Source organism: Agelaius phoeniceus, chromosome 6 (genome assembly GCF_051311805.1).
Source record: "Agelaius phoeniceus isolate bAgePho1 chromosome 6, bAgePho1.hap1, whole genome shotgun sequence".
NCBI lineage: Eukaryota > Metazoa > Chordata > Aves > Passeriformes > Icteridae > Agelaius > Agelaius phoeniceus.
The window spans coordinates 39,121,463-39,146,769 of NC_135270.1; the positions used below are offsets into that span (position 1 = coordinate 39,121,463).

At 35.1% G+C, this 25,307-nt stretch overlaps 1 protein-coding gene across 11 annotated transcripts in view; it reads right to left on the reverse strand.

Annotated features, from left to right (window-relative positions):
* Nucleotides 1-25,307, reverse strand: part of RALGAPA1 (Ral GTPase activating protein catalytic subunit alpha 1) — a 132,349-nt gene that overhangs the window by 66,891 nt on the left and 40,151 nt on the right. For 7 of the 11 annotated variants that reach the window (XM_077180450.1, XM_077180448.1, XM_077180449.1 and 4 more), the window contains 12 exons: nt 17,987-19,543; nt 15,953-16,077; nt 13,634-13,850; nt 12,285-12,461; nt 8,848-9,000; nt 7,143-7,336; nt 6,919-7,017; nt 6,663-6,818; nt 5,090-5,218; nt 3,973-4,098; nt 2,706-2,764; nt 600-708 (listed from right to left, as the gene is read on the reverse strand). In XM_077180450.1, coding sequence (XP_077036565.1) covers nt 600-708; nt 2,706-2,764; nt 3,973-4,098; nt 5,090-5,218; nt 6,663-6,818; nt 6,919-7,017; nt 7,143-7,336; nt 8,848-9,000; nt 12,285-12,461; nt 13,634-13,850; nt 15,953-16,077; nt 17,987-19,543 — 3,101 coding nt within the window. The remainder of the gene's footprint in view (nt 1-599; nt 709-2,705; nt 2,765-3,972; nt 4,099-5,089; nt 5,219-6,662; nt 6,819-6,918; nt 7,018-7,142; nt 7,337-8,847; nt 9,001-12,284; nt 12,462-13,633; nt 13,851-15,952; nt 16,078-17,986; nt 19,544-25,307) is intronic. The other 4 variants (XM_077180457.1, XM_077180458.1, XM_077180456.1 and 1 more) reach the window with 1 other exon arrangement.

A 25,307-nucleotide genomic window follows, 5' to 3' on the forward strand; every position in this document is an offset into this window, starting at 1 on the left:
TCAGAAACATGCAAATTTGAAAATTGCTTAAAAACAAAAAGGTTTTTATTAATATTCTAATTATGCTATAAAATAAGAACAAATGCAAAAAGATTTAAAATAGTAGGAAAACAGAAACACTCATCAAGCAAAATTATAGCCAAAAATATGCAGCTCCTGGAATAAGCATATAAAAGGACTCTGCCCCAGCAAATTAAACATTTCTGGTGCTTCCATGCATATGGTATAAGTACTCTGCATTTCTCACTAAATATCTAGCCAACCTAAGAAGCACTATTGCATGATTCACTGACTCGAACTCAGAAGTGAACATGCACAGAATGTTGTGAGAGTATGTGGTAGGTTAGAAGAGCTAGTGATTTTGTAAGAATAAAGATCTACTGTCTTATCCTCCCAGCACATCATTCTCTCCAAACTTAAAGAAGGGTAAAGAACTTTTGACATTTCAGAGATCCACTCATTAAATTGAGTTCTCTCTTTTGTAAGGACGGCAAATGAGACTGCAAAGTAAAGATGCTAAAATGTCATTAAGACTTGGAAAATGCAAAGTATCTTTACACATAAAGGCAACATACATTGTAAAAATTTAATTCTTTTACCTTTAAAGAAACACATATCACATTCAATGCTTCCTTGATCTGAGGATGATGTGATTCATGGACTAGCTCCTCACAGATCCAAATTCCAAGGCTACAAAGAGCAACACATCTGCAAAACAATGTTGGAGGACAAGTTGTTGGGGAATGTGTAATTTTTATGATTCATTAATCATAAAATCTTTTAAAATCATATATCTTTTTTGATAAAGACATATAACAACAAGTATGTTTTTAATATTTCCAAAACAATTGTACAAAAACCTTTCTAGTGCTGTAAAATATTTAAAAATGATCAAGAAATCCAAAATATGCTGATGAAGGCAGAGGAAAGGGCAGAGGAAGCACCCATCTGAGCAACTGAAAAATCCAAAAGACATCAAGAACTCCTGCATTTCTATGTGTGTCTTGATTAAAAATATTATCTGGAATCAACATGTGAGAAATTCTTATATTTTCTTAAGACAAAGCAAAAATTGGGGTGGGAGCTTCCTCCTTCCTAACACAAGAGGTTTCTCATATTTAGAGCTTCTGAGACACAGAGATGAGAGAGGAATGTTACTCTCTCATGGACATTCACATTGTTTTAGATGGACAATAAACAAGGATGAATAGAGAAGGGGTACATGAATCCTAGAGTCAGTATACATATTGTGATTAGTACATTAACTTTTGTTGTTTCTTCATAGAAATAGAAAAAAAGCGTAAAGGTAAAGAGTATTCAGATAAATGTGTTCAAATCAGCAGATGGATAAAATTTGTTCAGAAATGTTAAGGAGCTAGCTTAAGCCATCTCTGACCCATTAGTTATTTTGTTCAGGAAGAGAGTCTACAAATATTTTGGAAACAACTTCAGGATTCAAAATCCTGGATAAAATTGGAGAGCAATCCAAAACTGAAAACAAGAAAGCTGGTCATGTAACCTGCAATGTGCTACATCTGGGAAGGAAAAACTGTAAGCAAGAAAAGAAACAGAAGTGGCTGTGAAGCCTGTGCTGTAGAAAAAGGATTTTAAGGCTACACAGAATCACGAAAACGCTTACAGACAGCAAAAATACATACAAGACTTAATAGTACATTATAGTGTAAACCCACCCTATTTTGTATATTGTCACTGAAAGAAAAATTGCAAAGTGGAGAGTGTTATGCCTTTTAGAAAGCAGTTTTGTAACACGAAAAATTAAGTTAATGCGATCTCAGGATATTCCCTCTTTTTCCTCTGTTGAGAAATATTATCAGCTCACATGAAGAAAGAGGTAAGTGGGCTGATGAAAACTGCTCTTGGTTTTCCAAAAAATGGTTTAAAGGTTCAATAAGCTGATTTTTCCAGAATTGTAGCTTTTCAGATATGTACTTCTAGTATTTTTAAGTGACAATATATTAGTTGAACATATATATTCACTCTTTCCAAATATATAAGGCACACAAATGCACTCTTCCTTGGTAGGCATTAGAGATTGCTGTTCAAATCCCATACACAGGACTGTGTAACTGAATGCTTCTGAGGATGGGTATGGAGGAATAAAATCATAAGCAAATTAAGAAACAGGAAAGAAAACTGGTAATAATCCTCTCCAGAGTTATTTATTTGGTGAAGATGCTTAGGTTTAAGCATCAGAGCAACCATTCCTAGTTTAATGCTTAGCTCAGTTTTTTCTGCATCTTGTCCATACCATAATAAGGGCTCATGTACATTGGATTATTTCTGTTTTTCAAATTAAATAATGTGATCTAATAAAAAAAAAAACTAGCCCTCCCTCATAGTCTTGTCCTAATCAAAGTAAAGAATGCCTCTCTAGTCCAGAAAATCCCCGAGCTGAACACCAGAGTAGGCTGGGAAAGCTTATTCTCTTACCCTTATTTACACCCTTTCCTATCAGCCACTATCACAGAAAGAATACTGGACCAGACCAGCCCAGTTTGTCCATTTAATATCTCTATTACAAACAATTTCAATTTCACATCATGGACCACAGTTTTGACAGTGGTGAAGAAAACCATTAATAAAATGCAACAAAGTTTTACTTTAAGCTCTCTAATATATTCACCACCAAACAGCCTAATAAAGAAAGAACCTATTAATGTAGAAGCTCTTTTTGTATGGCTTACCGTGCAGGACCAGATGGTTCCTCTCTTGCCGAGCTTAACACAGTTTTAATTATGAGTTCCTAAAATGAAGAGGAAAAATTCACTGATTTACACATAACTCCATCACAAAAAGCATCAAAATATTATTATAGTGCACACAGGCATATTGCTTGGTTGAATCTCTATGTTATGGTCAGATGAATTGTTTGCTTACCATTACTCCAAATATCAAGCCTGTCCCAGATACTTGTTACTGTGCCACCCCAAGAATATCCTACACGTTACTATCCTAATTTCTCCTGATGAGCCATGTATCCAATTCAAAGCATTTCCATAAAATATCAAGGGGGGAAAAAAAATAGTAAAGGGCTCCCTGAAGCTATCTTAGGTAGTGCTAAAGGGTATGACAGAATCTTTTACTCTAAGGTTTAAACAAGCACTTTCAAAAAATTGAATTGATTTAAAAAATATTTTCAACTAGTTGCAGACTAAGTGCCTACAGTGCCTTAAGAATGCTGTCAAGAACAAATTTGACTCAATGACAGTGAAAAGTCCCTAAAGCTGTAGGCTGCCCTTAATATAATTCACGTAAACAGCCATTCTACAATAGAAATGAGAAAGAAGGAATTCAAAATCAGTCTCCAAAGGGGAGCAAGGTATTAAGCAGCTCTCAAGTCATCATTTCTCCCCAAACTGACACAGTTTGGAAAACTTAAGGGGAGCCTTTCTTAGACACAAACTGTGCTCTGTGCAGTTTCAGTATACTGTCACATTGCCTAAATCTGTGTCACGACAGACAAGGTAACGACTCCATTAATATTTGCATTTTGAAGAAAAAACATACTGCTGTACAGAACACACTGCTGTGCAGAAATTTTTTAAAGTCTCTAGGAACACAGGCAGATTTCACCAGTTGTGAAATAAATATAATTGTCTTCATAAATTAAATAATGAATCTTAAACCTCTCAGTCTTCTTGTCTCAGCTAATTAAATCTGTGATACCTGCAAATCACCCTAGTGAGAGAAGGCTTGAAAGGGTGAGATAATGTATAATTTTCTTCTACAAACATAAGAAAACACTTTATTGTTAAGTTAATAGCAATTATAATGTATGTTTAGAAGTATAAAGTTTCACAAGACCTTATAGGATCTTGAGTCTTATGATCTATTTGAAATTACTTTCAAAAAATTCTAGGATCTTAAAATCTTAATACTGTCTGCAAAAGCACAATATTAGGCATCTATTTGTTTAATAGAATACTAGCCAAATATTCTTAAAATTCCTACCTTAACATCTGTAAACTGAGACACAGCAATGTCAGGAATATTTGGGTGAAGAGCTGGTAGTTCACGATATAAATTGGGAAAACAGACTAGAGATCCTAAAAGAACTTGTGCTTCAACTCTTGGTGCCTAAAAAAAAAAGGGGGGGGAGAAATATATATTCTTACTGCAATCAGAAAGCTGACATTTTTAGCTTCCTTAAAAGAGAATGATGGCTGAAATTGTATATAGCCATTTCCTTTCTCCTGGAAATTCTGAGCTCCTGCAAAGCTGAATAAACAGAGACCTCAGCTCCTTGGATTTTTACTCATGCACACCCCTGCTCTCATTTTCCAAGACAGTAAAAAGGAGGCAGAAGGATTGTTAGGATTACAGACAAATGACTGAGCTGCTAACTGGGCTCAGGTCCTAGGTTCAGCTAATTGACCAGGATGTGGAAAACTACTAAAAGTGACATGAAGCATTGCTGAACAGGAAAGGCTACAGTGTAAGAAGCTGACAGAGGCTTCAGATAAGTACCTTGAGGGAGACTGGATTTCGTAACTGGTTAGAGAGGGATTGATGGGAGAAACAGTCAAATTTCACAGAGAGTTGGAGGAGACTATGGGGGATTTGAGAGAGTACAATATGCACATCCAACAGCACCTAGGTTACCACATAGTATTACTATATAAGGCTGAACTTGCCTGTGTAACAAAATCAGAAGTGTGTAAAAAAATCCAAATATTGCAAACACTAGCAAATTTGAGTTCTCAAGCCTGATCATAAAAGTCATTTCATAGCAGAGATATGGGGGAATAAGTACATTTTAAAAATGAAATCATGGTAAAAATAGACATTTACTTTAAAACATCTTCAAGCACAGAAAAATGGCAGTCCCAATTTCTGTAATTCTAAAATAAGATTTTCTGCTTCAACAGTAATTTTTGCATTCCTCACATATTTTCTGGAGAGGCATGTGCAGTACTCTGGAATAAATCATTAACATTATCTGTATTTGATAAACACTACATTGAATTCTGGGATCAATTTACCACCCTAGTCAAAGAAAAACATACTGCTCAGTATTCTCTCAAATTCTTTGTCACCCGTAAATGAGAATTAACTCATGAATACTTACATTGAGGAAAGAAGAAGCAGCCACTCTTCCTGCTGCTACAATAAAATCCATAATAAGCATGGTAGCACCAGGTAAACCAAGTGAAAAGAACTGAGGAGAGCAGTGCTTGATGATTGTATTGACAATATCCTCGCAGAAGGAAAAGGGAAAAAAAGAAGAGTATCAACACGAATCAAATGAAAAATGAAAGAAAAAAGGCAGGTATTTATCAAAAGGAGAAAGTAAAAATGTGAGAAAGAAAACTCATTGTGGCCAGTAGAACACTCATTAATGAGAGAAGAGTAGCACAAAACGATAAATTCCTTAAGTATACTCAGATTAACGTAAGTAAACTTGGTATACTTTATAAATCAATTTAAGCTCCGACAACAGTTCATCTATTGATTTACAGTCAGCTTTTAAGAGTTCTGTAACTGATTAACCATTCATTTGAATAGGTACAGAAAAGATATAGAAAGATAACCAGCTATTATACTTTAACAACTGCTTAATCCTCTCCATCAAGTATTCCCTGACTGTAACTTTAAAAAAGGTATTTAAAGGTATTTGAAAAACCTCCTACATATACCCATATGGAACCAAAATTTGAAGGAAGATAATAAAGTGTTTTGTAACATTTCTGGTATGTAGTTAATCAGCACAGCATATTATGTTCTTGTAGACTTAGTGAGGCACTTTCAAAAATCATTGTACATGCTGCAATTGTTTTCAAAAGTACTTGGAAAAAAGTATAAAATGCTTTAATTGTAAAAAAAATCCCAAGTCTACAGATAGACACCCCTCCCCTTTTCTCCTTTGAATAATTCTCCACTAGTAGTAATATCCAACTAAATAGCAGTATGTCATAGGAGGATCTTCAATGTATCAAGAAAAGCAGCATTAATGGTTGTTACAGGACAGAAACTGGAGGTCTGTCCTATCCATAGTCATCTGTGGAATAATTTTGGACTAATTCTATCCTTCCCAGTTAAAGAAAACAGGGTTGTTTGAACCTTTGATCTACCCATGCCTATAATCATTCCTCAAAAATGTTCACAAACCCAACTTTTTTACACTTCTGCAAACGTTTAAAAAGTATTTAAGCCATATAGTATTTTCAGACTTCTTAATATCAAAACCTATAAAAAAGGTCTACTCCCACTGATTAGATATGCTCTGTACATCTCAGTTTGCTGGTTCCTATACTTGCTGTAGAAACAAAGGCCTCCAATGTAGTGAGCACAATTTACTAACTAAACTGTTGCATCAGGGAGCAAGTAAGAAGAACAGTAGACTTTAGAGAGATCTGCTTCCTTCTCTTTCTTGCATACTTCAATCTGTAACATACAATCAATAAAAAATGAGAGAGTATCTTTTCTGCCCTCATATTTCCTTGAAATGGACAACAAAAAAAGCATTTCTGAATACAACCAAGAACATGAGGATCATTTATCAAAGTTTTCTTTTTAGAAGTATCAGTCACAGCACTAATTTCCAAAACAAAGTTAAATTACTCAGATGAAAATACACTGAGTAATTTTGAGAAGAGTCAGTCATAACATTTATATTATTTTGAATTTCATAATCAACTTACTTGATCAACATGAAGAAGTCCACAGTGCATGATATTGTAGAAATGAGTTAAAAAATCCCTGTTTGGAGAAACATCTTGTCTTCGTTTCATTGTCTTACAAATAAGCTTATAAGCATGTAGCTTTCCTTGTTTGTATTTATCAGTCAGCATTGTTGCCTACAGTTTTAGAACAATATTTATTATTCATAGATTAAAAAATTACATTAAACACTCTTCTACATTTATTTCTGCTTCACAGTTTATTGTTTAAATTTACCTTGAAGAGCCATGGTGTTAGAATTCTCAGTGGTGGAATTAAAACTGGGGGAGATGGTGAAGTTAGGTTGTCTGTTGAAATACCAAGATTGTCTCTTATCTGCAATTATTAAAAACAAAACAGAAAGGGAATTATTTAAGGGAAATATATAAGGCAGTATTTTTTTCTTTTTGAAAATCCTACCCAAACAGGTCAGGTTGTTGAAAACAGTTCAGTTCTTTTACCTTGGCCAGATTCTGCCACAGTTCACACAGATAATCAAAAACCTGGGCATGAATCTCTGGGTCCATTATGCTGTTGACATCTCCCAGAATTCCTAGCATCCTCCTCCACATCACAGTAGCAACATCTGCATGCCATCCTGTAAGTGTTCCCCCAGCCATCACACTGCAACATTCTGAGGGGAATTCACTAGTTTCTGTAATGGAAGGAAAAAAGTACAGTGAGATCTACCTCTCCAGAACTGGAAAAGTTCTGATACAACTATCAAATACACACTCCTCATAAAATGGAATGATCAGGCTTTCAGAATAAGCTATTTTTTACCCATTCAGCCATCTCAACACTGTATATGTTAAGCTTTGTCTGTTATAAACTCTGTAGAGGAAGAACTGTCCTATTTCTTATATTCTTTCATGAAATAACATTTAAGATCACTGCTGGAGCTCTAATACAGATCTGACAGACCTAGTAAGGCCACTCCTCTTGTATGTATTTTCTTACATTCCTTGAGGTCAATGAATCCAGAACCCCACCTGGCTGCTTTCAAGTACAATTATCTTTCGTCTTTACATTTATCCTAATAATACATAAAGACTATTTTTTTCAGAATCTACTAGGAAAGCATGTTATTGCAAGTCAAAGAGAAAAGTGACTAAACTTGTCTCTAGCTATTGTCCTTTAAACAGTTAATTTGCATGAGTGGAGAGGGAACATTCAGTAACTCAGCACCACAGTCTTAACACACACCTAGCTCTTTCCATACATCAGTGCTATATGAAAAAACATTCTTTTTTAGGTGGAAGATGATTTATCTAGACTGTCCATATAAAGAAACCCTCAGTAGATTATGATGGCTCAAGTCTACTCAAGTCACGCTTAACTATCTAAACAGCCACAAAATACTAGATAATGAGCCAGCTTGAGAGCAGCAGGCATTCAGAATTTTCTTTCCACCCCCTCAGGTGGGTAATTCGTTGGGATCTTCTGAAAATCTTGTAGCCCCCACAGGAATACCAAATCAAAATTAAATCTGAATTCAGCCTAATCACATAGACTCTTCTTTTGAACTTCCGGGTCACTGTGGTAGAGATGCTATTGGTTTCTAGGCTGTAGATTTTCAAGTACAAAGCAAAATGATCTTTCTGTCCATCAGTAGGCTAATAAAGAAAGAGGGTCTGAAATACATAGCAGACACTCTTTTGTTTCCATAAGACCAAATGCGGGAGAAATATTCACATTGCATTTCAAAGAAAATGTATCTCAGAATTCCACAACTAAGATAGCTGACATAATTACAAATTGGTTTAGATATGAAAGGGAGATGAACCAAACTTGTAAGGAAAAATTATAAGATTATAAAATTATGTCTTATTATTTTTACATCAATGATAAAATAGTCCATGGCAGGACCACATGCTAGATTAAGCTGCCACAATTCTCAGCAACTAAAAGAACAATTTTAATATGTGGACTTTAATCCACCACCAAAAATTCCAATGAAATACAGGTTAAAATGCAAAAGGTTTTTGTTTACTTTTAAAAGCAATCACTGTAATTAAATATTTTTGAAGTGTAGATGAAAGAGCCTTGTACAGGACTGTTTACAACTCATGTGATACCAGCTACTTCACTACATTGCATTAGAAAGGAAAAAGAAAGAAAGAAAGAAAGAAAGAACAAGTTTGTATTTTCTATTCCAGATATTGCCTAGGTCATCTGGCGTCTGTAAAACAGAGTGGTGGAGCTTCTCATCCAGCTGCAGATCCTTCTGCTCAATATGATCTGCATGCAGAGTGGCAGGAGAGGGTGTCTGTGATCGGGATCCAAGAGCAGATTGGATTGGAGAAGCACTTTCAGAGCCTGCAAATGTAATTTTTAACAGTTACCTTAAAAAGCCTTTTCTATTTTCTTGAGCTATTGAAATGTTGTCTAAATACAGCATTAACAGAAAACTGAGCTGCTTTTATGTATCAAATCGGGTCAAGAAAAGATCTAAAACAGTAAGCAGATCTCCCTGTGAGTGGTGTTCTGAAAGAAAATGAAGTACATTCAGAGAAACTGAAAGATGAACATCAAAATCAGACAGAGAAGTGGACTAGCAGACCTCTATTTTAGGTCGACATAATTCTAAATGTGGTTGTTTTGCAGCACTTTCAATGTTTTGAAATGTTTTGCAGCTATGAAACATTTTTCAATGTTTTGCAGCTAAACTTCTCATCACATTTCCCTCACCTAAATTTCTCTCTAGCAGAAAGTTTAAGCAAAAATTTTCCTGGAACAAGTGTTTTTTCAGGGTGATAGAGCCATGCAAGTTAATATATAAATAAAAACTCAAATCAGTAACTGATAATCTTCAGTGTTTATCTACTGATTGAGCTGAGAAAATCCACAGGATGGGAAAGTTCTGTATAGTTAGAGGGGTGTTATTTCCCGTAAAACAGGAAATAACAAGTATCTGAATGACAGTGCTACAAAGGCATTTTTCTGTGATAGTCTCTGAGCAACCTCTCTAGGCAATTATGTGGTCTCCACTGTGTGATCTGTGGAGAAGGAGCAAGTAGTTGTATTTTTCTTCTGTACTATCTTATGTTTCACATCCTGAATTTGTCTAAAGATCCTTATAAATAGCTGAGTTTAGCCAGAACAGTCACATGACAGAAAAAAAGAGAATGAATATTCACAAAACTTTTCTACACATCAGCACATGTTAAAATGAAAGAATTCCTATTAATTTTAATTGTTAGATAAATGTAACAGGGACACAAAAATATTATGTGTAAAGTTCAGTATTAGTGATAAAGTGAACTTTAGGGACAGCAATTGAAAAATGAGTCTTTTAAATAGTAATTTTCCCAAATTATCGTGAGAATAATTGAAGAATATTTCTCATTTGAGAGAAGTGTCTTTCTTATAAAGAGAACAAATTGTTTAAAGAACTTGACAGAAAATGTTATCACTGTTGTCAGAATAGAAATTGCAGAAAACAATCTTTATTCTGTTGTTAATCTGCAAAGGTCTCTATCTCCTTTAAATGGCTAAGACAATGAAGCTTTTACTATCAATTTCAATCAAAACCTCTATGCAGGATAGAGGGACACTACTGCTTCCCACACAGACTGCTGTCTTGTGCGACTTGCTACTGACCAGCAGTTTTCCACATGCTTACAGAGACAAACTAAAATACACCCTTCAAAGATGTTCAAAGAAGTATTTTCTTACTTCATTTCCATCCTGCTCATTAGCTGGGGACAGATGAAAGTAGTTCAGAAAAGGAGCAAGAAAGAGTGATGAGGATGAGAGAAATTGAGAGAGAGTGGGATAGAGAGGGAAAGAAAGTGAATGAGATGGAAACAGCAGGCAGGGAAGGCAGGGAGCAGAGGAAGGAGGGAAAGAGATCTTCATATGATGGAAGAGAATGGACAGAAACAATTATGGAAAATTTGCAGAACTACAGGAGTCTGTCATTAAAAGATACTCCAGCATACGTGGATCCAACCTTGACTGAGACTTCCACAGGTACAACTTGTTCTAGGACTAGTAAACAGCAGACAATAGTCAATTTTATCATTTACTTAGAATATGATGCAATACCCATATACCAAAACCAAATTATCCTTCCAAAACCCTTCAGATTTAGGAAGAATAGTTTTCTGATCAGCAGAACCACTGAAAACTTGTTTATCATAAGTGTGTTTTGAGGTTGAGTTTCTGCATTGATTTGCTGGCATCTAATATAGTGAAATTCACATTGCAGCTTCCATCATGAGAGTCTGCATATATGCAATTTTCACTAGATAGCTGCCTATCTTTCATAAAACATCAAAGAAAATAACATCCTTTTGTTTTCTTATTTGTCAATTTAGCAAAAATTAGACAATAGGCTGCAATATTGTTGAGTGCATGGAACAGTCAGATAGACAAAACAATTGCACAAGTATTGTTTCCTCAGGAAACCCAGCCAAATGCATGTGACACACAAGAGCTGCCTCTCTAAAACAGTGGTTCAAGCAAGAGTTAACCACAGAATCTCTCAATAGACAATTCAGTCACTAATTGCAATCTTATCAATTCAATTATAGTGCACACTTGGACAAAAATATCAAACAGTAATGAAGTTATTAACATATAAAGACATACAAACAAACAGAAAAAGAACAGATCTACAGCAAGGACTTTCAACAAGCACACAGCAAATAGAAAAATGAAGGGAACACAAGTCAAGCTGAACATTGTGGAACAAGCTGAACAACAATGTCCATGAAAGCTAATACCATTAGCAGAAGGGCACTTTTAAAAAGTTATGGCAGAGGAAGTAAAGATGTCTTTCCATGTCTCTGAAAATGCAGAGTTTGATTTCTAACAGAGAACATGACATAATATGTAGGTATAAGCTTTCATAGAAATATAGGTAACTGTTGCAACTTGTTACAACTAGGGTTGTAACAGGAATGGTAGCATATAACAGCTATGGAACAAGGAGTATGAAAATGACTATGGGCATCTTTACTTCTCATGTACAAAATCTGGTAAGAGATCATTCTTTCAGATCATCCTCATAGAGAAGCATTCTCTCTTTCACACAGGAGCCCATTCAATTTTGGTTAACTGCATCACTTTTCAGTTATACAAATGCAAAGTGATGTTACACGGCCAAATAAGTAACATTTTGCATAATAAAACCTTTCAGGTTCACAACAGACAATATAAAGAGATATTAAGACGGATGCATATAAAAGAATCCCAAGATACTTCAATATGATACACTGGTTTGAAGGAGCACTATGAAAACCTTCCAAAGCAAAAACAATTCATGAAATTAATTATTTAACTACCAGTAATAGAAAGACATTTGTAAGAGATCTAGCATACATTATGATGTAAGAGTTTCGCCTTGGTAATTGTATAGATTTTCTCATGAAGGGTTTAAAATACATTTAGGACCATGGATAACTAAGTCAGACAAAGGTTTTCCACTTATGTTATTTCACATATTACTTTTCAATAGCAATAAAAAAATAATTGAAATAAGGGAATAATCTTAAATAGAATATAGACTCTTGGCAGAAGCTGGAAGATGCATTCTTCAGGATGGGTGAAAAATTTCTGAAATAAATACTTTTTTTTTTTTTTTAAATCTACTTTACCAGTAATAGTCGCAGCTTCAGCAGACAATGGTTGCTGATTGAGACTACTTGTTTCTGAATCTATGTGGAGTGTAGTTAGACTGGCCACTTCTTGCTCCTCAGCACTTTGTTGCTGTCCTGAAATTGCATCAACGTCAGTAGAAGCTGGCGTCCCTGCCTCAGTGCCAAAGCTGAAATCTGTATGAGAAAAGCATTGTATTAACTTACAGCATAAAAATACCACTAATACAAAAAAACCCCAGAGGCCCAGGACTGCCAAACTAAACAGAAACCTTGAATGTGCATCTTCTATGCTACTAGCACTCTGTTGCAAAATTTAAATAGAATACAACAGCAGAAAGTATTGACTATTATGAATATTCTCCTTCCTGTCATAAATCCATGACTTGATGTCTGCAGAAGACATTCTTGTTGAACATCTGTATTCTGCTTAGTTGTTGTAAGTGCATCTACATCTGAATAACACAAAAATAATGGAATCATACATTAAGGAATTTATTTGTAAAATTTACAAACTGGAAGAAATATTCAAGTTTGTTCTGAAAGCACTAACTTCAAACTAAAAATTTTACAGCAAATGACACTAACAAATGTTATCCTCAACATTAATGAAAAAACTGTCAGGCCAAAATGTAGGTTCAAATGCCACGACTATTTGCATAATGGAGACATATATAAAAATTGTAATTTCTTCCAAAAATTCTACTATGTAAATATTATTTTTATCTTATATAACACATGATGTCATAATTCCTAGCAGCCATAATGACCCCTTCTGTTAAAGAAGAGTGGGAATAGATAAATAAAATGAATGAAAAGCATTATGTTAATAAACAAAGCACACTAATTTTAACAAAGCACAATAATTGTACCATGATATTACACTTAATATCTTGACTAATCTATAGCTACACAAAGACCACTGTAAAAATATCATAAGCCTTTCTTCAAGTTTTACGTAATCACTTCCAAAAGAATTAAAACAATTTCCAAAATAAACAAGCTTTAATTTTTATATTTTGTGCAAAACAGGTAGATACACTCCTGTCATACAGAGATGACAGTATTTCTTTCTAACTTCTGTTCAATTATGTTCTCCTCTTTGCATAGTAGTACTCCCGTGCTCTTTTGTTTTGGTATACTAAAAAAACAATAGCCTCTTGCAATAACCTTTGTTGTTCCATTAACTTGCTAATGATTTCAATGGAAAATCAAAATATTCTCTCTCGACAGAAAATTGCTGGCATACAACTTTATCTGGGGAAGAAAAAATAAAACAACAGATGAAACAAAGGAAATTTGCACTACATTAACCAAAAATGCTATTACTTTTGGAAAAATGTACTTGCTTTCAAATTTGCGGCTTTCATACTGGAAGGCACTGAAGGAGTCGGAGTGGCTGTCGGAGCTGATGAGGTCACTGCTGCCCGCGCTGGCAGGCGACGTCCACTCGGAAGGCACGCCTGGGTCATCCACGGGACGCATTTGGTTCTGCTTGTTCAATATATCAGGAAGGTCTTTAGGAACTTCCAGGCTGCCAGGGCTGCTTCCTCTTCTTGTCACATTCTAAACATTGAAGATACATAAATTATCTTGCAATCTTGGATGGCTTATTTACATAAAATGGAAAAAGCAATCCCACGTTTGGTGAAATCAGAATGTAACAAACAGTTCTTAAGTACCTAAACCAGAAATTGCCATCATTCTAAATACCAAGACTTTCCAAACCCCCAAATGAGAACCCATGCAGTCACAGAATTTCATAAATACAAGTTTTATTTGCACAATGGATTTTTAGATGTACATTGTAAAAGTCTAGGACTCAGAGTAGCATGGGCCACATGGTAGGTAAGATGTGAGAGAGAAAAATAGTTAAAAAGTATATTACATCTAAATAACTTAAGAAAACTTGTTAACCTTGGTTTCAGACCTAATGGCCTATAGGCCACCATACTATAATCAAAATCTTAATTTATGGAAGGAGCAAATTAATTGACCAATTAATGCATTGATTTTCTTATGATTAAAACACTACTTCAGTACTGGTTTGGAACACAAAGGACCACATATAACAGAAGTAAGGCATGCAGATTTGCTCATTTTTAAGTAAGGTGGTGGTCTATTTGAAGTCTTTCTTTAAGGTATTTTTTTCCACAGAGAGCACTGTTTGCTTGAGAGGGAAGAGATATCAAAGTAGAAATGCCATTTTATGAAACGCCTTGAAATTTGTATGCATTATGAGACTAAAGATGCCTTCCTTTTATATCAGGCCCAGTCAGTTCTGCATTCTTTTACTACTCTACTACTAATTTCAGACTAATGAGCTTTTTATGATATAGTTTTAGTATTCAATAGATAAAGCAATCCAAAACTAATCTTAGTAAGTTGGTACTGTTTTAAGGAGGCATGTCTGTTGTGTGCTAATTGAAAAAAATGAGCAGTAGTTGTAGTAGTCTCAGTATTTTACTCAAACTTACCTCAGCTCTTTTCTGTTACCTGAGGAAAGTATCAATTCTCCAAAAAAAGAGTAATCCCTCCCTTTCTCTCTTCTAGAACCAGCTGTGATGATTTCTGGTTTATTAATTTTCAGACTAAGTTACCTTTTTCGTAGACTACAAGTTAGCATTTTGTTGTGTAACTCAAGCGTTACTAACAAGAATACTTTGTGCCAACAATCAAGTTTCATAAACATGAGTTCATTACAAAAGAGAAAAAAAGGATACATATGGACAAACTCTGTAGATTCTTTCTTGCCATTTATAAAATATGATGATAAATAAACAATTTTTAATAACTTTGAAGAATGTTCTTCTGTCCCTTATTATCATCAACTTGTCTAATGACAATTTTCTATAGGAGGATGTCTTACAGAAGCATGTCTTCAAATCACCTTGAAAACTTTAAAGCAAAAGGAACCAAACAATTTTGAAACACTATCTTTAAATTGTTACCCATTCTGTTCTTAATTTGCAACTTTTTTTTAATATTTTCTCTTTTGTTACTACTTAATAATCACTTATCTCTTCAAATCAGTTGTAAGCATTCAACAGTAACCAGAAATTCTTAATTTTAAATTGATTATAACTTCGTATTATGAATGCCATTCCAAACAACATGATGCTTTTGGAAAAGTGTAAGAAGAAGGCAAATGGAAAGTTGATTTTATTAGAAGAGCACTACTTATGAGAAATTATTCAACACTTGGAAGTGAAATTTAAAAAAAGGAAAAAGTTATATATTCGCGTAGTTTTGTAGTGTGTTGCATTGTCTATACCTGTAGAGAACAGTACTGAACTACAGCATGCTACTTAATTACATACCATGCTGCAGGAATGCAAATGTACATTTAAACTAGTATTCTGAAAGTGTCTATGTACAGGCAGGCATCTTTGCAGGTGCAATTAAGGCTGTTTAATACAATGAGACTATTCATCTGACAGTAACTTCTGCATTGCTTCCACGATGAAGACTTAATAGATATGAAAACACAAATTCTATAAAATGGCAAGAATCTATGCCAAAGGCAAGGCATAATTAAGCAATATTCTTAATTCTGATTCATAAGAACCACAGAAATACATTTTAGTGAACTGATTTATCATGTCATTGACAAGTTCACACATACATGGAGACTTAAGTATTGAAGTGTAGCAAGTTTAAAGGCTTACCAGTGCATTACCACTGCGGAGTCTCTCAGCTATAAATTCGTCCATGAGGTCAGGAACATTTGTATTGCTACTGTCAATATCACTATCAATAGGGTGCAGCTTTTGACTCATGTCCTCTCTATTAGCTAAAAGCAAATGAACAACCATTTATAGTAAACAGCACACCAAGACATTTTCAAAACAAAATGTAACACATGAAAAAACCTGCTAGTTAACAGAAATTTAAAAATCAAAATTGCCAAACATGCATTTTAAGAATGTTCCTCTTTTAAAGCAGATTCTACTCTCAGAATTAGTATGGCTTCTTCTTCCCACTAAGCAGGGGTTAGTTGATTTCCAATTCCACCTTTAAGAGCAGGAAGCTTTTAGGTAAGCACTACTCAAAGTTGTTAATGCTTGTTTTAAGGATAAAGCATATGTTCTTCCTCCATATCACAAGTAAGTAAGAAATTCTAAAAAAATTATGTGATTTCTTCAGGCTCCTTCTTCATTGCATTCCTAATGAAAAGCAATGTAGTGGAAAAAAGTAAACTAGGTTGTAATAGATACAAATGACAAATGGCAATGTGGCACTGTATACAGTTAGTATGAATAGTGCAAACAAAATGTTACACAATATAATTACATGCTAGTGCATGGAATGAAACTTCTAACTCTAGATGATCAATGGTTATGAGCAATTAAGTTCACTCCTTTATCAGTGTTATATTTTTTGATATAACTATAGTGTTCATATTTAGCTGTGGCTGTTACACCTGACTTTATGATACTAGCCTTTAAAATCTTCAAGTTATTCCAGTTCATGTTCTCTTTATACAAATTTTTCCCTCAGTGTCATCTCTCATGAGACCACAGTGCAGTTTATTCTAACAATAAGTGTCTGTTGGATTTTAATGTTGGATTTTAAATAACAGGTACTTCTAAAATTGGTGCTTCCTAAATATGTCGGGTTCAGATGTCTAATTTCTGAAGCGCAGCAAATCATTTTCGTGAGACTCGTGACAGTACCACTCTCAGGTGCTGTGCTTACAGAGACTGCCCTCGGGTGGCATTAACATCTTGATGCAGGATGCATTGCAGAATCCTCTGTTAATCATGCCAGCATAACAATGGGGGGAAAAGAAAACCTGCATTACTGCTGAAAGTTAATTTATTGATCATTTATGGTTATGTGAACTAAGACAATGTATATTAGGGTTGCAGCCTTCTTTTTTGATCAGTCCACAGAGGTCTTGTAGTTAGCAGGCGAAAGACCTTCACGAACATCCAAGATTCCATGAAAAAAAGAAAGTAATGGAAGATGTTGCCAAGATTTAATTGCAGTTATTTAGATGAATGAATATAGGAAGGCCTATGACATGTTTTGAAACAGACTCAAACAAAACCTTGTGATTAGATTCAGAGAACTGTTGTAATGAAATCATTCCAGTAACAGCAGATTGCTATTTTGGACTAATTTTAAAAAACTATCTAAAATGACTTCCAAATGTAAATTTGACAGGCTCTTTTTTGGTTTTGTTTTGGAGGTGGAAAAGGAGGAAGAGGATGAGGAGGAAGAAGAAAACACACTAAATGAACCAGAAATTAGGTCAACCTAGTTGGTTGGGAGCCAGGTCCTTCTGGCAAAAAAACTGCACTCAGAGTGGAATAACACATTCTGATAAAATATGCATTGCCAATCCTTCAATAGGCTTAATTTGAAGGCTCTGCAATGTAGATAAAAATTCAAAAGTCTCAAGGCTTAATCCTTTATTAGGTCATTTACTGTCTCTTCCTCTTCCCTAATCTGATGATCTTCAGCAGAAAAGAGGTTCAACTAAATATTTTGAAAAGAAAAATTAGTAATTTAAAGTATGTAAATGTAACTTATGCTGGGAGAAAAATCAGCTGGCTATAGGCGCATGCATAACCAAACAGGGAAAGCAGTGATCATCCCAAAGCCTTTTGATTGCTTATCAGAGCTTGCTTCAGTTGCATTAAGCCAAACTGGTGCTGCCTTTCTCCTTTTGCGCTCTGCACACTGTTAGTGCTCACCTGCAGCTTTCCTTCCAAAATAGCCCATTACATGACTGTACAGATCCCTCAGTGGAGCCTCTGCTGGCATTCTGTTCTGCCTCTGTGGGGAAACATTTGCCTTCGGCTTCGAAAGAGCATGTACAACAGTTTTATAAACACCACCCAGGGAGCCCTGCTGTTGTGCCGACTCCTGACCTGGTGCTCTAAAGGCACTACGACATTGGAACTGACTAACGGCAAGACCTTCTTTCTGCAACACAGCTGCTTGAGTTTCTGCAGATTCCTTAACTTGTTTGCTGCCAGCTGAAGCAGTACTGACTGCATCTAGATGCCTATATATTCCAGGTCTAACCAGCTCTGTTGCAGCTGATGAGCTACTGCTTGCACTGGTACTGCTGTTGCTGCTACCACTACTGCTACTACTGAAGCCACCAAGTTTACGAAGTCTTGCTTTCCAAGCAGCCTCTTTGTTCTCAAGAGGATTGTAAAACTGAACTGATTCTGTAGATGGCCTAAATGTAACATGAACGCTGTTTCTTTTTTTAGTTGTTATTTTCATGATTTTGGCCCTATGAGTTACAGTTTCAGATATACTTCTTTTAGCTGGTGCCAGTTTGCTTGTGCCTGTGATGTGAGGCAATTCTTTAGTAAGAATTTTCTTTGCATGGACAATACGCGAGTTGGTCACTTTTTCATTACACTGGGCACTTTTATGCTTTTCAGCTACCGGTGCTTCCACAACTAAATCTACATCAGTTTCAGTGGCTGCTTGCCTGTACAGATATCTCTTCCCTTCTTTGCTGCTAGGACTACTTGACCCACGATCAAACACACTTTCACATTGTTTATCAATATCTAACTGTCTGGCTTTATTGAGCGCTTGATTTCTTGTAAAAAAGTCTACTTGAGTAGGTGCAATATTACTTATAAAGCCACTTGGGTTTTGTTCTAGTTGCAGCTCTGTGTTATTGGCTCTTTCTGCAACAGTGTTGCTAGTTGTGCATTGAGCAGTCTGATCTCTATTTTCTAATCCGTCCAGTGGTAATCTATCGTTCCTACTTACTGATGTATCAACTTCATGAGCAGAAGCCTCAGATTTATCTATCTCAAAGTTACCGCAAAGTTCTTCTTTTTCTTTAATAAGATATTCTCTCAGAGAGGAAAGGAGATCATCTTCACCTTCAAGGTCAACATACTGGCTTTGTTCAAAGGCAGTGTTTGCAAATTCTACCGGCCCTATTAAATGACAAAGATGGTCATAAATACTATCCCCAACTTCCAAGGAGGACTCTCTGCTATTTGTATCAGTGATATGGCTTTCAGTGGATCTATGCATTGAAGAGGTCTCAGTGGAATTCTGTAAGCTTGGAGCATGATGGGATGAACTGTCAATGACAGGAACTGCACCTTTGGCTCGTTCAACTGCGAATGGTTCCAGGATGTCTGAGGTGCTGCTGCTTCGTGGCAGAGGCTGTTCTTCATTTAATGCACCAAAAACTTCACTTGGAGCATCCTCACTCTGAGAAAAATGTCTTACTCGAGGTGGACGTGGAAGAATTTGAGCATCATCAATGTCTGTAGGAAAAAAGTGTATGTAACATGCACAAAAATTTACATATAGAGACAATATATATGTACCACTACATCCTAATGATGTCACTTTAAAAGCCAGAAAAAATCAGAACCTTGTTTTCTTAGGTACAACATAAACACTTTTTCCAATACTAGAGTGTTAAAAACACACGGACATAATATCCAGTACAGAATGTAATATAAATGAGTTAGACCATCAGAACACAGTTTTAAATGTTAACATGCATGAGAACGAACAGTGAGGTCATGGAACATTTGGAAATACAGTTAAAGCTAGAGCTGTGCCAATAAGTTCAATAATTCAACCAATATTATTCCAGCTAGATTGTTCAGGAAATGGTTATTGGAATACAAATTAGCTCAACAGCAGTACTCCCTCTGTGGAATTTACATCTTCAGAAAAATGGGCAATTCCAAAGATAACAAGGATGTTTTTTGGAAAATTTGTCCGTTGAAGTGGCAAATCATTAATTAAAATATGTATATATGTATATGTGTGTATATATATAAATTACCGTGATTTCTGAAAGAATACTATAACACAATTATAAGTATTTTGACAGTGTACATCTAAGGACTAAAGCTTTTAAATTACAAGGAAGAGCTGGCCCTATACAAAAAGGATGACTATACACAACAGAAAATTTAAAGATATACCCTTTTTCCCCAGAAAAATATTTTGTCTCTCATCTTCAAAATATGAAACTAAATACCTAATGAAGGCTTACCTCCTGCTCTTCTTCCAGTTTTACTCCAGCAATGTAACATTTTTGAGTATTACAGAATTAAGTACTCTAATACCAAAAAACATCCTGCAGCCTCACAACAGCAAACATTAGAGTAAACCCACTTTTGTTTATGAAAAGATCAGAATTTGTTATTACCATTTAAATTAGTGATTCCTTGTTTCTGTTGAGACTCTTAATATGTTAGTGTCAGTAAAAATCAGTTAACTGTAATGAAACCTGCAGTTCCAACATGGATCACCTAGGAATTGTACAGAAGTATCTTCAGCTCATTTCATATCATCCACAAAAATAAAGAACCTTCATGCATCTCTTCAGATTTCCTACTATGTTATAGGAATACTATATACTATCAAATTACCACTGTAGGCAAGAGTAAATATCCTCTACAGACGAGTAAACTAACTGCTATCCCTTCCGGTCCTTTTATGAGATAAGCACCTAAAGAGCAAGGTAAAACCTGTTTACTCAATTTTCTGTTGGTTTCTTTTTGATGGAATCTTTTATTCCCTAGATTAATTTTTTATTACCTAGTACTTAAAATGTTGTAGAGATACTTTCAAATTCAGGGATAACAGTAAATAGCTTAAATTAATACCAGCAAGAGTTATTTGCCACAATAAACAGACTTACCTTGTTGTTCTATCTAGATGATTTAACTTCAGGACTGCAATGGTGAATTTACTTAATATCAGAAAAAATTTAAGCCCCCTTCCCTCCCCTAACTTTGATGTGTTACAGCTAAAATAAAGTAACTATGTATGTAATTGCATTTTAAAATATTTCTATTATTACTAGATATTATATAAAATATCACTAAGTATTTAATATTATTAGTTAATTTATCTCTATATATTTCAGTAATATTGAATATTGATAATCAGAAGTCCCCTTAAAACCTGTTTTGAGCTGCTTACACTTTTCTGAGAATATTAGAGATGGAGCTGCATTTTCTCATATTCCCCTTCATAACAAAGCATATAAACCAGATGAATATGTCTACACTTAATTAAACATGTGTTTCAAGAAGATGAAAAGTGCTATTTCCATGCTCAATTTTTCATAGAAGTTAAAATTTGAGAGTAACAGTTTGACCTCATACAAAGTTTACTAAACTGTAAAGAAGCTATTAGACAGGAAATTGAGAGATCTATATTGGAAAAACAGAATAGACATCCAAGCTATCTCAGAAAATAAACATTAACTGAAAAATCATCAAATACAGCAGAATCTATTATTCCTTCTCTCTTCAGCTTTGATAAGCAACGAATTTCCCATCATTGTTCTTGTTCAACTTATTACTAACTACATGAATTAACACCCTCTGAAACAAATCATGTCTCTCTAACTGGAATTGTTATTTGAAACTCCCTACTGACTTAGGTAGAAATTAACAGAAGTTATGCTAACGTAGTCTCAAGCTATTTCTTACAGCTGTAAAGAAGGGACCACAGGATTCAGTCAAAAGTATGCACAATGACATATATGAGATTAATACATGCAACTGTGATACAGTGATCTCATCTTGAGCCCTCAGTATGCATTTTTCAAATCTATTATAAACTCAACCTTATCTAAAGCAGCAGCCTAGAAATTCCATGCTGTGCATGCATGCAGTGATCATGATCTTCTAGGATGTTAAAAAAAATCGGACAGAGAACTCACAATGCACACAAAGCAGCTCCACACATTGAAATAAATTCAGCTAGATTCATTTCAATGTTGATCCAGAATTAATTTTAGGTGCTCACATATTCATGAGAGCACCTAAAGTACAAGTACAAGCACATCCAAGTACACATCTTCAAACAAATACGTGCTTGCCCCAATAGAGATTTCTTTTTTGTAGAACGGGAAGAAACGAAGGAAATGAAAAACGTTACTGTGATACCAGCACTGAAAACACAGACAATATTTAAAAACCCAAATGAACTGCTCCTTCACAACCAGGGCTCACCCTTGCACACAGGTGTACAGTCAGACTGGAACACCTAAAACTCCCAAGGAGTTTGTGTGCCAGCAGGCTGACCCTGTGTATCTGACCCTGAGCACCCTTAGGAGAAACACTGCCCTGATTCCTCATATGGTGCAGTAAGGAAAAGATTGTAATTGGTACATCTGGCCAATCTCACACAATCACTATCGTCCTAAGTCAACCTTGCCTCTCCTTTTGCTGCTAGAAGGCAGAAAGAGAAGGCAGCTTTTCAGCATCAAGTGTGAGACAGATATGGTAAAATACAAACTCATGGAGAGCCACATTCTGACAAGACAGCATGAGTCCTAACAGAAGATCCCTGTATAACACTGGGGCAGGTTTGTATTTCATCATGCAAAGACTGTTTGGGAAGTGGAGGAAAAAACTTATGTTTTGCTTCTAAGCTTTCAATAGTTGGGGTTTTTTTAAGAGAACACAAGCATTCTGTGAGTTTCTGGGATTAAAGAATAATTACAGCCATACTGACATTACCATTATGATTTCTTTCTATTTCATCTTAATGCTTACTGAATGATTTGGGAGTAAGGTTGTAACGGCATAATATGCATCTCCCTTTCACATTAATACTCAACTCTTTTAGTCCCAGTAGATAAGGAAAAATCTCCCACCCACAACTAATTAGTTTGCCCATTGCTTTTAGGAATCTTGTCTACATCTCACTGACACTTTTTTTCAGGTCTTGTACCTGAAAATACCCAAGGGTTACAGAATGAATGGTCATTTCCCTAGTTATCTTGTAAATGTGTAAGACTGGATTTCTTATGATTCTGACAGGCTAAAGAAAGTTCTTTTTAGAAATATTGCAGATTTGCAACAGATATACTATATCAAATCACTTTATTAACTAAACACCTTAGAGCATAAATCACTTCCACTTTCCAGATACTACTTGAAAAGTTGTGAATATTCTGCACATGGAAATACAGCATAACCGAAACTACATGAAGGAATCACGATCTTAGGAAAATCATCCTCTATGATGCTAGATGACTGGATGTCAATATTGAACTTCTGCAATATATTTTATCAATCTACTGATTGACCTTCAAATTATGTCTCACAAATTATAATCAGGTTTTCTGCCTTACCCTTGAAAATTAATATACAGTACATAAGGTAAAAGCTTGGTCATAAACGCTTTCTGTTACACTACCTGCCCAGATTCACCAGTGTTTAGTGGGTCCACCTTTCAGTGATGAGTTTCACAGCTAAAAAGAAGCTGAAAACTACTTCCAAAAACTTTATATTAGGCAGCCTATTATTCTGGAATAATTTGAAATGTCATCTCCTTCAAGTTGCGTTGGACTGTAAAGTAATTTTGGATAACAGGGATATTCATATAATCCTGTAATAAGATGAACAGCTGTCACAACTAGCTAAACATCATTCATTACCTAGAACACACTTACAATAGAAACAATTTGATTCCTTCCCAGATTACATGTTGTACGTCTGGAAACAGAAGGCTTTCAGAAAATAATATATTTAATGTAAGAAGAAAAGGCAAGAAAATGATAAAGCTTCGTGTTTAAATAAAAAGGGAAGAAGAAAGAGAGCACAATTAAAAATGCAGAAAATTAAAAGAGCAAAGTGCACTCTGATCCAGTGGACAGGGTTTCTCTTTCTCTGCTATTTCCCCATCAACACCCTAATAGCTTGCTTTTTTAACTAGAACTTTTTAGTTTTCTGGCAATGGTCAAGATTCCTGGGCACATCATGAAGCTGCTGCAACACTCATTTGTTTGAGAAGACATCAAAACCAGGAAGGGCTTAGGACTTTTTGTATGTTAGAAGTGCAATGGCCTGTAACGTCACTTTACTTTTATAATCACATTGGTCATGCAGTTTTTGCATTGGATGATTATCAACATAAAGAATAATAGCAAGAGAGCCGGTAGGTCTGGGACACATTAGAAGTAATTTGCAAGCCAGGACTTTTCAGGAACATGGATGATAAAACTGACTACAAAAGCACTTCTGCTTGGTTCAAGAAAGGGTAATTAAGTAGCAGTAATTATGTGATGAAATACTATTTCACTGTGCAAGCTCATAACCCTTCTGTGGGTGTTCTTAAGGTCTTCATTAGGCACTGACTATTTCCAACAACACTATGGCCAGGAAGGACACATTCTCTAATAGATTGTTTGTGTATCATCCCTATAAAATCTCTATCTTCTAAGTTATAATCACTTGTATCTCAGAAGAGATACTCTTTGCACTCATACTTTTATTATTTCTTACATATAATTTGTATTTTTTAAAATTTTGTTTGTGGTGTCAAGAATTGTATTCAAATACTTTGTAATTATTCATTGTGAAAGTTTGGTCTCTCTAGAGTGGGTTCTTTGAACTTTCTTGATTTTTCAATAAGGTTTTCAGGCTGAATACTAAGGCATCAAGTTTCTGCTTGACAACAAGAATTTTGTGACACGTGACACATGACAAAATACAATTATGAAGATACAGTTCTTGGTACTTCTTGGGTAATAAAGACACGCAGGAGAGACAGAAAAGAAAAAAAAATCTTCCATAAAAATATTATTGTCATGAAGTCCTTATATTTGTATGCCATTTTGACTATATATAGTCCTCCCACTGTGCCTTCATTTTTTTTTTCCACTCATTGATACAAAGGCATAGTCAGCCTTAACACATTACAAATTTATACCTATGCAATATCTGGAAAAAATTAATTTATCTGAAAACATGTATTTTAGAAGTCTATGCTAATTCTAGTTGTTTAATCTATTTGTTCAAAGAAAAGTATCCAAAGTAAGCCACGGTCCAACTTGTAGCCAACCACCCTGCTGGACCAAACAATGTTGAAGAAACCACAATCCTAAAAAATGGATCATTTGGAAAATAACACCAAAACATCACACTTGAGAATTCCACACTACAGATTTTTTTTTCATGTTTTTATATAGTAATGAAAAACAGGAATACTCTAAAGGATATTATATGATACCACATTCTTTTTTCATGGGAGCTAAAGTGTATCATC